At 34.8% G+C, this 12,811-nt stretch overlaps 2 protein-coding genes and 1 non-coding gene across 3 annotated transcripts; all 3 read left to right on the top strand.

Moving 5' to 3' along the window:
* The first annotated feature begins 392 nt into the window (after window positions 1-392).
* Window positions 393-1,947, top strand: LOC100807232 (uncharacterized). Its single transcript, XM_003527217.5, has 2 exons — window positions 393-698; window positions 835-1,947. Exon 2 carries the CDS (start codon window positions 857-859, stop codon window positions 1,742-1,744), a length of 888 nt encoding a protein of 295 aa, XP_003527265.1. The 5' UTR covers window positions 393-698; window positions 835-856; the 3' UTR covers window positions 1,745-1,947.
* Window positions 1,948-6,276: 4,329 nt separating this feature from the next.
* TRNAQ-CUG (transfer RNA glutamine (anticodon CUG)) lies at window positions 6,277-6,348 on the top strand. Its single transcript has one exon. It is a non-coding gene; the product is annotated as a tRNA-Gln (tRNA).
* Window positions 6,349-6,417: 69 nt separating this feature from the next.
* On the top strand, window positions 6,418-12,541 carry CYP48 (peptidyl-prolyl cis-trans isomerase CYP48). Its single transcript, NM_001357200.1, has 12 exons — window positions 6,418-6,594; window positions 6,698-6,970; window positions 8,478-8,567; window positions 8,996-9,091; window positions 9,579-9,686; window positions 9,956-10,008; window positions 10,240-10,339; window positions 10,546-10,599; window positions 11,141-11,299; window positions 11,392-11,514; window positions 11,727-11,776; window positions 12,086-12,541. Exons 1-12 carry the CDS (start codon window positions 6,493-6,495, stop codon window positions 12,195-12,197), a joined length of 1,320 nt encoding a protein of 439 aa, NP_001344129.1. The 5' UTR covers window positions 6,418-6,492; the 3' UTR covers window positions 12,198-12,541.
* Window positions 12,542-12,811: the final 270 nt, after the last annotated feature.

The raw sequence follows: 12,811 nt of genomic DNA, 5'->3' as shown, positions 1-12,811 counted from the left end.
TCTTTTTTCAGTATTTTTATTAAAAATAATTTTATTTGAGTCTAATGAGATTACCATTTATTCACAATTTTTTTTTTCACGCCAAATATTTAAGTGAGTTATATATGCAAGATTTCAACTCGAAAACTCTTATTTAGCTTAAATAATTTCCCAGCAATTGATTCATGGGTTCAAGATTTTCTTCCACTTTATCCCTCATCTCTTTCAACCTATACACCTATAAAAACAAGTGTATATTTATAATTACTCAATTTTAAATATGAACCAAGTCATTTTTATCCCTTGTAACATTGTAGTGTTTTTTTTTAAATGTAAGAAAAACTTTGACAAGTAGTAGCCCCTAACCTTCTTTACGGTCCACGGTGAAGCCGTATAGGCATTCCAAAACCTTATACCGTATATTTAGTTATAAATACGCGAATTCATGTATTCTTCTCCCTCATTTACTCTCTCGAGAGTCGTGCATTCTAGTCACAAAGCGAGGTTCACCTTTTCCCCTTCCGTTTTTCTTCGCTTTCTCTGACATTCCCAACGGAAAACGAGGAATCAAAGTGCGTTTGTTTGAACAACCCAAATGACATCACAATCACCAATTCACCGGTATCACACTCTTTCATGCAGTAGCAGTACCACCATTCTCTGCACCCCATCAAATTAAATATAACAAACCTTCCACTTCGTACTCCCAAACCGTAACTGTAAGCGACACACTCCTAGAAATCTGTCTCTTTTTTCGGCTCAATTAAGGATTTTTTATTTATTTATTTTTTCATCTTCTATGCTTTTCAAATTCTACTTTCCTAATTATGAAACATTTTCTTTTGTGAATTGCAGAATCAAAATTTGATCGAGGAGAATGGGAAAAACAACATCAAGTAGAGATTGGACACGGATCTACCTCATCTACGGAATGGATCAGTGGCAAACCTTCGTCTTTCTTCTCTGTCAAGCGATTCTCTTTTCGGTTCTCTCAATACTTTACCTTCTCTACTTCAATGACATCTCTCACACTTTCCAAAGCCTTCTCAAAATCGTCGCCGTGCCCGGCGGCGCCGCCCGCTTCGCCGCCGGGTTCACGGGATCCGTGATGGCGCTCTCCGCCCTCTGTCTCTTCTACGCGGCGGCGAATTTTTTTTACTCTGCCGTCCCACTCCATTCCGAGATGACCCAACGCATCGTCGATGCAGTCAGTGACTGGTCGACGGTGCGGCAGGTACTCGATCTGGGCTGTTGTGGCCGCGGCATTTTATTGAATGCCGTGGCCGCCCGCCTTAAAAAGGAAGGAAGTTCGGGTCGGGTGATTGGGTTAAGTGGCCCGAACAAGGCCAAATTATCGGCCACGCTTCGGGCTGCTAAGGTAGAGGGTGTGGAGGAATACGTAACGTGTCGGACAGGTGATGCAACAAAACTGCCATTTACGGACGGTAGCTTTGATGCAGTGGTGTCCGGCACATTCGTGCACACGGTGGGGCGGGGGAGTACTCCCGACGTGGCGACAGCGGAGAGAGGGAGGGCGGTGGCAGAGGTGGTGAGGGTGTTGAAGGAGGGTGGGGTTGGGGTGGTGTGGGACCTTGTGCATGTGCCTGAGTATGTGCGACGGTTACAAGACATGAAAATGGAAGACATAAGAGTGAGTGAACGTGTGACGGCGTTCATGGTTAGCAGCCACGTCGTGTCCTTCAAGAAGCCAACTCACCACGTGCATGGCCCACCTGAGGTCAGGTTGGATTGGAGATTCTGCTGACGTGGATTTTCTTACACACACATTTCTATCTATATATAGAGTGATATACACAATGAAGCATTTTGTGTACTTTTATAGTTTTGTCTAAATGTTTTTCATTTTTTGTTTTAACTATGATGTTATGAAGAAAAGCAGTACTTGGCTGGGGAGGCAAAGTCGAACCATGCAAATTAAAAATGAGTAAAGTTTTCTGTAGTTTATTGTATATATTGTTTAATACATGTATGTGTGAGACTGAGTTATAATTTATCCATGCACCCTAACTTAGTTTGTAGAGTGTAGGCTAATTTTCTTTCACAAATAACAAGTTCCACAGAATTATATATAGTTGGGTTGTCATTAAATTTAATGTTGAGTTGCAAATTAGGATTTGAGTAGAAGAAAAAAAAAAAATTTTGGGCTAATTAAGCTGTGGCATAGTTAATAATATCATCCAATGATCCAAATATACTGGGTTAACCAACTGCGATTTGTAAATGGATGGACGAAAGTGTTATCCAACTGTTGGGAATGCTACTATAGAAATGACATAAGTAAAATTACGTGACATGTTTACATTGATGCGTTTTGGAATGGGATTTAAAATTTAAGAGTAAATTGTAAGTAGTAAGTAGTAAGTATGAATAAAAATTCAAAGCAATAAATTAAAGTAGCATGTATATCGCTATAAAGTGTATTCGTCAAAGGAGCAAATTCATTGGACTGATTTCTCGAAAATGGTGACCCTTTTATGTGTTGGTGAGATTTATCAACTTATCTAGTGCTTCCCTGATCAATATTCATTCAATCATTTGTTATTTTGTTTGTTTTTGTTCTATATGCAAGTGTTTTAACCTAACAGATATGCACATGTAGTTTGAGTGGTGAATTAACACTACTTGATCAGCTGTTGTTTAATTGTGACGCAAAAGAAAAAAAAAGGGATCATGTGTCGGCATCTAATTTATTGTTGTTTGTGTTTCAAGTGTTATTCCCTCCATGTGGGATTTCAGTATATGAATAAAAGTTGAAAGCTAGTGTTATGAATTGATGGAAAACAAAAGTAGAGACATGTTTCTAGACTCTAGTACAATTCAACTTTGTGGGTGCTGTAATTTGATATGATAAACGTGGCAGGGTGCACCTGAAGTGTTATTTATGGTCATAGATTTTCTGGTTAAACTAGCAATGTTTTGGATGAGTTACTTAGGAGTTTACATCAGAACGATGGTACTATCAAAATGGTTATGAAATTAACTATAATGGTAAGGAAATAAAATCATTTAATAAAATTATGTTAATTTTTACCAAATATGATGTGATCTTCAGAACTAATTATGTTGGGTACATGAGTAATCATAGTTCATTGATCAATGACTTAATTAAGAACATGCGTAGTGTGCTAAATTGGATCTACAACATACATTAGCCGCTATTATTTGAGGATTGGGTTCGTCTTTTGCTTTGTTATTGAACCAATTTTCTTTTTGTCTCACTAAATCAGCAAGTGTGCATTAGAAGACATTTCTGAGTTTTTATTTCCCTTCATTAATTGATATGATAATAATGTTGATGGTAGAGCATGGTGGTAGCCTTTTCAAGTAGCACATGGAGCATGTGCTTCTGCCCCTCTTAAATGAACCATGTGTCGAGAGATTAATCAATTTCAGTTGTTTCAAATAACTAATATGATTAAACATGTGCTAAGTCCCAATCTTGAGTGTGAGGAATAAATTTATAGTCCATAACCAGTGACCATCTGGTCCTTACTATGTAGGAAGATATGAACAAATATCATTCTATGTAGGGAAGACGAATTTTTTAGAATACTCTGGAGCATACAGCCTGTGATCTATTCTATAATCATAATTTGTGATAAGGATTCTGTAACTACCATAAATTGGGATCGTTTACTTTATGAAATAAAATTCTAGATCGTGAGGTATTGCGAAAGGGTGTCTTTTGTAGAACAAGGGTCAGAAACATGATAATATAATCTTATCCAAGTTTTTTTTTTCTTTTCTTTCTCTTTCTTTTTATTTTTAGCCCGGAACCATTTTTTCCCCATGTAACGTGTTGTTTTAACATCCTTGTTGGACTTTCTGGTGGCAATTATTTAATGCACCTCATTTTTTTGCTTGGTCCATCTCAATAAAAATAATAAAGCATCTGAATGAACTCTTCTATCCTTTATTAATTTTAGTGCACCCCTAATTTTAGTGCCATCTTCTCCCTAATCTATTTTCGCTTCTTTCTTACTCTCCCATCATCGTACCCCGCAGTCTTCGCCGTATAAATTTAAAATTCTTACTTATATTACAAATTGATCAACCCGTAAAAACATATACATTAGGGATTGCTCCATTAGTAATTGTATCAAATAACATTATGGAATGACTAATGAGTAATGCAGTCAATACAATTACACATTGTACAATCCGTAGTGTATATGTTGTTATGGATTGTCTAATCCATAATGAATTTTTTCGTATTATGAATACTTTAGGGATTGCACAATCCGCAATACGAAAGAATGTATTCAACTGTAACAACATGTATACTATGGATTACACAATTCATAGTAAATCGCCTCATTCCAGCTTTCCTTTTTCACAATCTGTAATACACTATGGAATTTGTATTTGAACCCATGGATGACGTACACTTCCCTCACATCACTTTCTTGCCTCTTCTAACACTCATGTTTGCACATTTCACTCAAAGACTTTCTCTGGTGGCGGCGTTCACAAAGGAAATATGGGTATGCAGATCTAGGTGGTGATGGGGTGGCGACGCGCACACGGAGGAAAGAGGGGGTGAGTGGTGGTGGTCCAAGGAAGAGGTGGTGGGAGAGAGGAAGAAGGGCAAAAGGGAGATATTAGAAACTTTGGAGGTGTACCAAGCAAAAAATGGAATGCGTTAAATAATTTCCTATGGAGGTATCATGGATTGAATTTACTTTGCCCTCATTGGCTTTTCTATTCCCACCTCACATATTTGGGAATCCAAAAATACCCCTAATAGAAACCTGAATTTGTAGTTCAAAATGTACAACGGAAACACATTTATGATACATATTAGGGTTGCAACCTAAAGACACAACAACAATGCAGTTTTGTTGTGCATTTTTGAGCCATAGAATCACATTTTTGGTGTACATTTAAAAAAACACAATGAAAATATTATTTCATTGTGTTTTTCTCTCTTTAAAAAATATTCTTCTGTTAAATAAACTAACATTTTAACAACTAACATTTACTGATAAAAAGTAAATAAATAATATTATATGTTCTTTTATCTAAAATGTAAAAGTTGACGTGTTTTTTTTTTAAAAAAAAAAAAAAACTCAATTAGATCCCTCTGTTTACAAATGCTCCAATCAAGTCCTTTCATTTTCAAAAAGGTCTCACCCCGATCATTTTCGTCCTATTAAATTAATGTTGTTAGGATATGAATTGTGATAGTTCTCCTTTATGAATCATGGAAATTTTTAGCCACTGCTACATTTATTATTATTTTCAAAAATAACAATTTGAAAGAAAATTATTTTCAAAAATAACTATTTGATCAATTTCAATAACAATTTGAAAGTTAATGACTCACCTAAATAATTTTGAGTCTCTAGAAATAATATAGGATGATTGAGAGAAAATTTCTAACTCATAAAAATTCTAAACTCGTGCACTATGAAAAAGTTGAATTAAAATAATTAGTATTAATCATTATCATCATAATAAGATAAATTTTCCACATAGACATAATATAATTAATAAAGATCAATTATAATGAAATCTTTATATTTTTTCTTGACTGATTGCTCACTTTCATAGTGTATTCTTACACTGTTAGTGTACAATGCAATCCCATTTCCAATTGAATTTCTTATTGAAACTGAATTCAAACATCAAAGTATTTATTTTATTAAATATTTCATGAATAAGTTTAACGATATCTTGTAATTATTTTCAATCACTTTTATCATAGATTAAAAACACCTTAGTTACAGATGGACGTGTAGGGTAGGTCAACGATAAACAAGCTTGTTATAATGCTGGTGGTAAGGGAGGGAGGCAAGGCAGAGGGACCATATACACCACCGAACCTGCATCTTTAACCTCCGAACAACATTTGCATTTCTCCCATTTTTCAATCCTAAAACTAGCTCTCACGAGTTGTCAGTAAGTTGTTCCTACGATTAACAAAATAAGGACGTTAAATAGGACACAATAGATATATATCTTAACAAAAAAATAAAAGATTTTTTCGTCTTCTTAATTTTAAGTGTTTTTGTGACTAAACACTATTTGGAGAAATAAAAGTAAGATATGAAAATAGATAATTTCATTAAACTTTGAGAGAGGTTTTCGAAACTCATTTGATAATATAAAAAATATCTTAATCAAATTCATTTAATCAATTTACTTAAAACTTTATTAGTAACGGAAAAAAAAATTTAAAATGAGGAAAAGCTTTCATAAATATAATACATACTCGTATTATTTTAAAGGAAATTACATTTAAATATAGTAATATATTAAGAGTTATTATAAAGTGGTCCCATGGTCTAGTGGTTAGGACATTGGACTCTGAATCCAGTAACCCGAGTTCAAATCTCGGTGGGACCTTATTTTTTTCAATGTTTTTGGTTCTTTATATCGAGGGTAAAGATGTAATTACCCATAACCAGCCACAGAGGGCACGTGTTCTCGCTCTTCCACTTCCACACAAAGAACAGATTAGGCGCGCACTCACCACACCAATTCGCTTCAATGGCGTTCCCTCTCTCTCCCTCCTTCAACCCCTCCATCGCTCGAAACCGAATCGCGTGCTTCTCGAAGAAGCAGCACCGCCACGTCATCACAAAGGATACGGTTTGTTTGCACTTTGCAATGCCGCGTTTAGCGTTTTTGTCACTGTCACGTGCGGGTGTGTATGTTTTGCTGAAGCGTGTTTTGGATTTTGGTGTTAACGCAGGAAGTGGTGGTGGTAGACAGAGACACGGCGCGTGCCACGTCAGCGGGCGCGATGCTGGAGAGGATAATGAAGCGGTTGAGGAGTGTGGCGGTGGTTCCGATCGTGATTGCGTCGGTTCAGATAAGCGCGTTGGTGGCGCCGTTAGTTGATTACGTGGCGTCTCCGGGTGCCGCCGAAGCGGTTCTGTATTCGCCGGATACGAAGGTTCCGAGGACGGGAGAAGTTGCTCTCCGGAAAGCCATTCCTGCCAATGCTAACATGAAGGCTATTCAGGTCTGCTAATTTTCCTTCATCGTCTTCTACCCAAAGAATTATTTTCGTTTCTTTAACAAATAAATATAATTATTTAATGTGAATGAGCTAGTGGTTGGTCCAAACACGCATTTTATTACGAGGGTTTTACAAGGGTTTAGCTCAGTATTTAGCAGGATGCACGAGTTATAATTTAAACACCTGGAACCTGTCTTTGATTCCACGGAACTGAAAAAACAAAAAAAACATTTTACTGAGGGTAAATTTGGATAAGCAATTAATTGAATAATTTAATAAGCATGCACTGCGAGTTTAAAAACAATTTAAATTTAAGAGAGTTTGGTTGGATAGACTTATTCGAAAATACTTTTAAGAGAAGAAAAAAAAAATGAAATGAGTTTATCTATAGTTAAATTAGTTCATGCATAAGCTAATTTGGAAAAGATAGGCGAACCAAGAAAATAAGAAAAGAAAAATGAGATGAGCTTCTCTAAAGGATGAAAACAAGGTAAACTTACCAGATTTGATGGTCACTAATCAGAGATCATCCTTGCCCAGTAGTTATTTTAATAGCAAATAAATTTATCATATGTCTGTTTGTGATTTGATGCTAAATACTCTCTTGGAAAGGTACGCTCAAAAACTAATAGTGTTTATCACTTTTTTGAAACCCGCAACGGACCGGCTGGTTCGACTGGGAATCAGTCATGTGTCTGGTCCAACACTTCCTAACAACCGGGGTGTCCTTAAACTGGTTCAAAATCGCTGAACCGGTTAAAAACCGGTAAAACTTAGAGGATTAACCGGTTTCGCTTAAAATTATTTTTTTCTAAAAAAAATATTTCAAAACAACATTGTTTTGGTTTTAAAAAATAAGAAATATTATCAATTTATGCACATTATGCTATATTTTGTTCAATATTACTAGAATATTATATTAAAATATTTTAAAATAATATTTTATTAAAATCGGTTCAATCCTGGATGAACCATTGACTCTTGAACCAGGGTCTTCATCGATTCTATGACCAATCCAGTTTTGAGAATATTGGTGTTTATAATAGCTCCTTAGCTTTCACCTCTCTCGGTGCTGCCGGCGTAGTATGATTTATTTTTTAATTAATATTTATTTAATATAAAGTGAATAGTCCATGTATTGATAGTGTAAGAGGTTTTTACATTGTTGTCAAATTACAAATTAGTGTGGTAATTTTGTTAACTTTTAAATAACTACTTAAAAAAGAGAACTTTTTTTTGATAAAGTTCTTCATTAAACTTGAAATAAGTTTAAAAGAGCTGTTAGAAAGTTAATCTAAATGAGTTAAATCTAGATTTGGACAGTAGAGGGGCTTGAAGCTACTCTGACTGAAGCAGTGAATAATGCACAATGGTGAGATGCGAGGTCAAAATCAATTCTAGATAATATATCCCTTCTGATTAATGTGGAATAAGAGGATAATTGTTTTTCAGTTTTTATTTGCTCTTTGAACATATTAATGATCAGCATTACATATTATATCTTTTTCAGGACACTCTTGAAGATATTTCGTACCTGTTGAGGATTCCGCAGAGAAAACCGTATGGAACAATGGAGGGGAATGTGAAGAAAGCTTTGAAGGTGTTCAATTATTTATTTTATTTTTGCTTTTTGCATCCTTTGTTCTTTGCTGTATTTGAGAAACAAAGTACTGATTATTAGGTGCTGTAATGATCTTGCATCTGTGAAAGTTTCAAAGATTTGTCTTTCAATTAACGGATAAGTCAAATGTTTTAAATTTCATACATGTGCGATTTTGGTGCTTTTTCCAGCCTTCATACATCAGCAGAGCCTTACATTTTTTGTTGATAGAAAAATTGGGGTATATAACTGAAGTACTTATTTAGAACTTAACTTCATATTTTTGCCTATGAAATTTTGTAGTATTTGTTGCTCCTCAGTAGAATATCTTTCTACATCTTTAATATTGCATTTGGTCTGTTAATAGTGTCTTGTTGTACATTATTCCTTGAGGACTTTGAATTTTGATAATTTCCTTCCTTCATCAGATAGCAGTAGATGAAAAGAATTCTATATTGGCTAGTATACCAGCAGAACTGAAGGAAAGGGCCTCTTTGGTACATGCGTCTCTAATAGAGGGAAAGGTATGCTCAAAAATTGTATCTTCTGGAATATATGAATAGCAGTATTTGTATATCTTAATATAATTATTGACATTTTACATACTGGCATTCATGGGCTAACTCCCTCTATTCTAAAAAGTAGCTATTTGCATTTCAAGAAAATTGATTATTTTTTATGATGACCTCAGTTGAATTAATTTCCGAGGTTATACATATGATTATAGTTCTTACATTGCAAAATAAATAAAGTTTTCTATTCTTAAATGTTTCTCGTGTGAAACTAATATACCATGTGCTTGTAACCAAAAGAATGTTGGATGCAAGAAAAAAGGTTTCATATATAGAAACTACAATGCGGAATTAGGCTAATTTTACTTATTTTCAGTTCATTGTGTTCTGTCTTTTGTAGAATGAAATATACTACAATATCTTATAATTGACAATTTATGCAAAATTGGTAGTTGTGGTTCATTGTAGAAGCTACCACAATGATGCTAATATTTTGCAGGGGGGCTTGCAAACTCTACTTCAATCTATAAAGGAACAGGATGCAGATAAAGTATCTGTGAACCTTGCATCTACACTGGATACGGTAGCAGAGCTGGAGTTGTTACAGGTAACTGAAAACTATATAATCTGATAGTATCTTGAAAACAATGGTATTTACTTTCACTTCTCCAAAAAACATCACTGATTCTTTTTATCAGCAAATGTTAATTTTCAGTTTGTTAGTTTTTTGTTAGCATGATGAATTGAACCCACGACCTTCTCCTCCTTCCCTTCCTTCTTAACCACCCAATTAACCTTATGTCTCTAAACATCACTGAATTTATCCAACAATATTATGATCTTGTGCAGAATCTAAACTTAATTTTGTTGCAACAGGCACCAGGATTATCATTTTTGTTGCCAGAGCAATATGCACAACAATATCCACGGTCAGTGACTCCAACTGAAAGTCATGTCAATCAGTAATTTGATGTAATGCATAGATCTGTGTAATGGATACTTGAGTTTTCCACCTTTAAATCTTGAACATACACCATGACCATTTGACATGAGTCTAATATAAACAAAAAGATTGACAGTAATCGTTCCTTGCTTAATTCCTTGGGAAAACTAAACACTCAGAACATGGGGAAAATTCAATATCTTCCCATTTCTTTTAGGCTTTCAGGGAGAGGAACTGTTGCGTTCACCATTGAGAAAGGAGATGGTTCAACATTTTCTCCAGTTGGGGGAGAGCAGAAAAATACTGCCACCATTCAGGTATAATTCACTCCATAAATTTTCCTTTGTGATTAGCCATTGGTTGTTGATTTCGTGGGCTCCAGGTCTCTTAAGGATCCATAAGCAGTAAGAACAGGTCCATTTTAAAGAATACATCAAAATCACAGTTTGGTAAATGATGCATGAATAAGTGACTGCTCATAGATGGTATATTAAAGATAAATTGATAGACCTTTGTTTTTCAGGTTGTTATTGATGGATACTCAGCTCCACTAACTGCAGGGAATTTTGCAAAACTGGTAAGGTAGTGGAACGGCACTTCAGCCTTGTGAATTTTCTATATTATTCCTTGCCAATAGCCATCATGTATACCATTCTTGATTTCCATCACTTCTGATGGTTCATCCACTTTCGTTCAGATTTCCTAAGTTCTCCAAGTGAACTAAATCAGTAATGCTGTATTTTATTTGAATGAATGATCTATGATTAATGTCTCAGTCATTAAGTCTTTTTTCTCTCAAACTTTCCATGCTATCACTGTAAATGATGCAGTCAATTAGTTGTTTTCTTGTGAAAATAAGAGTTTCTCAAGGTCTAGAATTGTATATTCTCAATTAGTTGTTTTCTTGTGAAAATAAGAGATTCTCATGGACTGAACTTGTTGATTCATTGAAAAATGAAAAATATTTCCGTTCGTAGAATATATAGTTTTAATTGTGCATTTGAAGTTGTATTAATGTGGCATAATTCCTGATTTTAAGTGATTGGTGTTTTGGACATCTAGATTATTAGATTGTATAACCTAGTGAAAACAACACACATAATCCCATAATCCTTCAGGTGATGGATGGAGCCTATAATGGCACAAAGCTCAACTGTATCAACCAAGCTGTTATCTCAGATAATGGAGTTGATAAGAACACTGGTTATAGTGTTCCCTTGGAAATAATGCCCTCTGGACAATTTGAGCCCCTTTACAAAACAACATTAAGTGTGCAGGTATGCCTTTTGTTTCATTTTATAGAAAAATGGTCTGCAGGCATTACAGGCGTTTATCATACTGTTCTCATCTGTTTTCTGTCTGTTGGAAGGATGGAGAACTGCCGGTTCTTCCGCTATCTGTTTATGGGGCACTTGCTATGGCTCACAGCGAAGCCTCGGATGAGTATTCATCGCCTTATCAGTTTTTCTTCTATCTCTATGATAAACGAAGTGTAAGTGCAATCTACAACTATTCCCTCTGTATCCTTTGTTTATTTGTTCACAGGATTTGGTAGATTTTGTTACCCAAAAATAGCAAAAAACGGAAGCTGAATTTTTTATGCTTGGATGTAATTTCCTTTTGCAAATTTAGTTCATTCATTTCTTCTTTTCCATTTATGTAAAGCCTTGTTAATATTATTTTTATTCTCCTCCTCTTTTGTAGGCTGGTTTGGGAGGGATATCATTTGATGAAGGACAATTTTCAGTTTTTGGGTAAGCCTTGTTAGCATTCACATACCCTGCCTCATAATTGATTTTTGAGTTTAGTTTTTGGGTAAAATATGTGTTGTCCTCAAAATATCTTGAAATTTGATTTCACTCTCTAAAAATAAAAATTTAATACGTTTTTAATCTCTATATTTTAACAAATACACATATTTTTAGTCTCTTCTATACACAAAAACCAGGTCACTTTGGATAAATATAGAAACTAAAAACATATTCTACCTTTATCTTGAGAGACTAAAATTATTTTACGCTTAATTTTTTGTCCAATGTTTTTGTTGCTATTAAAACATGCAGATACACGACTACCGGGAGAGACATTCTACCCCAAATAAAAACTGGTGATGTTATTCGTTCTGCAAAGCTTATTGAAGGCCAAGACCGTCTTGTATTGCCGAAGGAAAGTTGAGTAGATTCCCTTACGGTGTTACCCAAGTAGGAACAAATCATTCATTCTTTTTAATATATATAAGCTTTGTGGACGGCATCAGCCTAATTTTCTTGTTGCAGGTTGTGTTGTAAATTACTAAATTATATAGAAATGAGTTGAAATTTCTATTGATTAAATATCCAATGAAACAGTGAGAGAAATTCTCCAGAAAGGAATCCCTTTCAGTGACTTAATTCTTCAATGTTATCCCCTGATTTCTTGTACAATAGAGTATATCACAGGGTGCGTGTACCAAATGGCTTAATTTTGGGAAGAAATTATAGTCATTTTCTTAGCATATACCAGAGGTGATTATAGACAAAGGTGCATTTCATTCTTTACTCTTCACTATTAGAAGTTTAGAGTATATTATGCTTTAATCATTATGTATGTTCACTATTAACTATTAAGAGAATGGTTCGGCCGAGGATGAGTTTCTGACTTGTCTGAACTGATTTTTGACTCGACTGTAATGATTATTGGCTTGACCGATCTCTTTGATACAAGCCAAGACATGACTCCTGCACACTGAAACACTTGAAGGGTGAAATATTTGTAAAAGATACTCCGCTGTTAATAATAATTTTACGAGA

This window comes from Glycine max, chromosome 6 (genome assembly GCF_000004515.6).
Source record: "Glycine max cultivar Williams 82 chromosome 6, Glycine_max_v4.0, whole genome shotgun sequence".
NCBI lineage: Eukaryota > Viridiplantae > Streptophyta > Magnoliopsida > Fabales > Fabaceae > Glycine > Glycine max.
The sequence above is the reverse complement of the archived record's forward strand: the minus strand, read 5'-3'. Positions and strand labels throughout refer to the sequence as shown.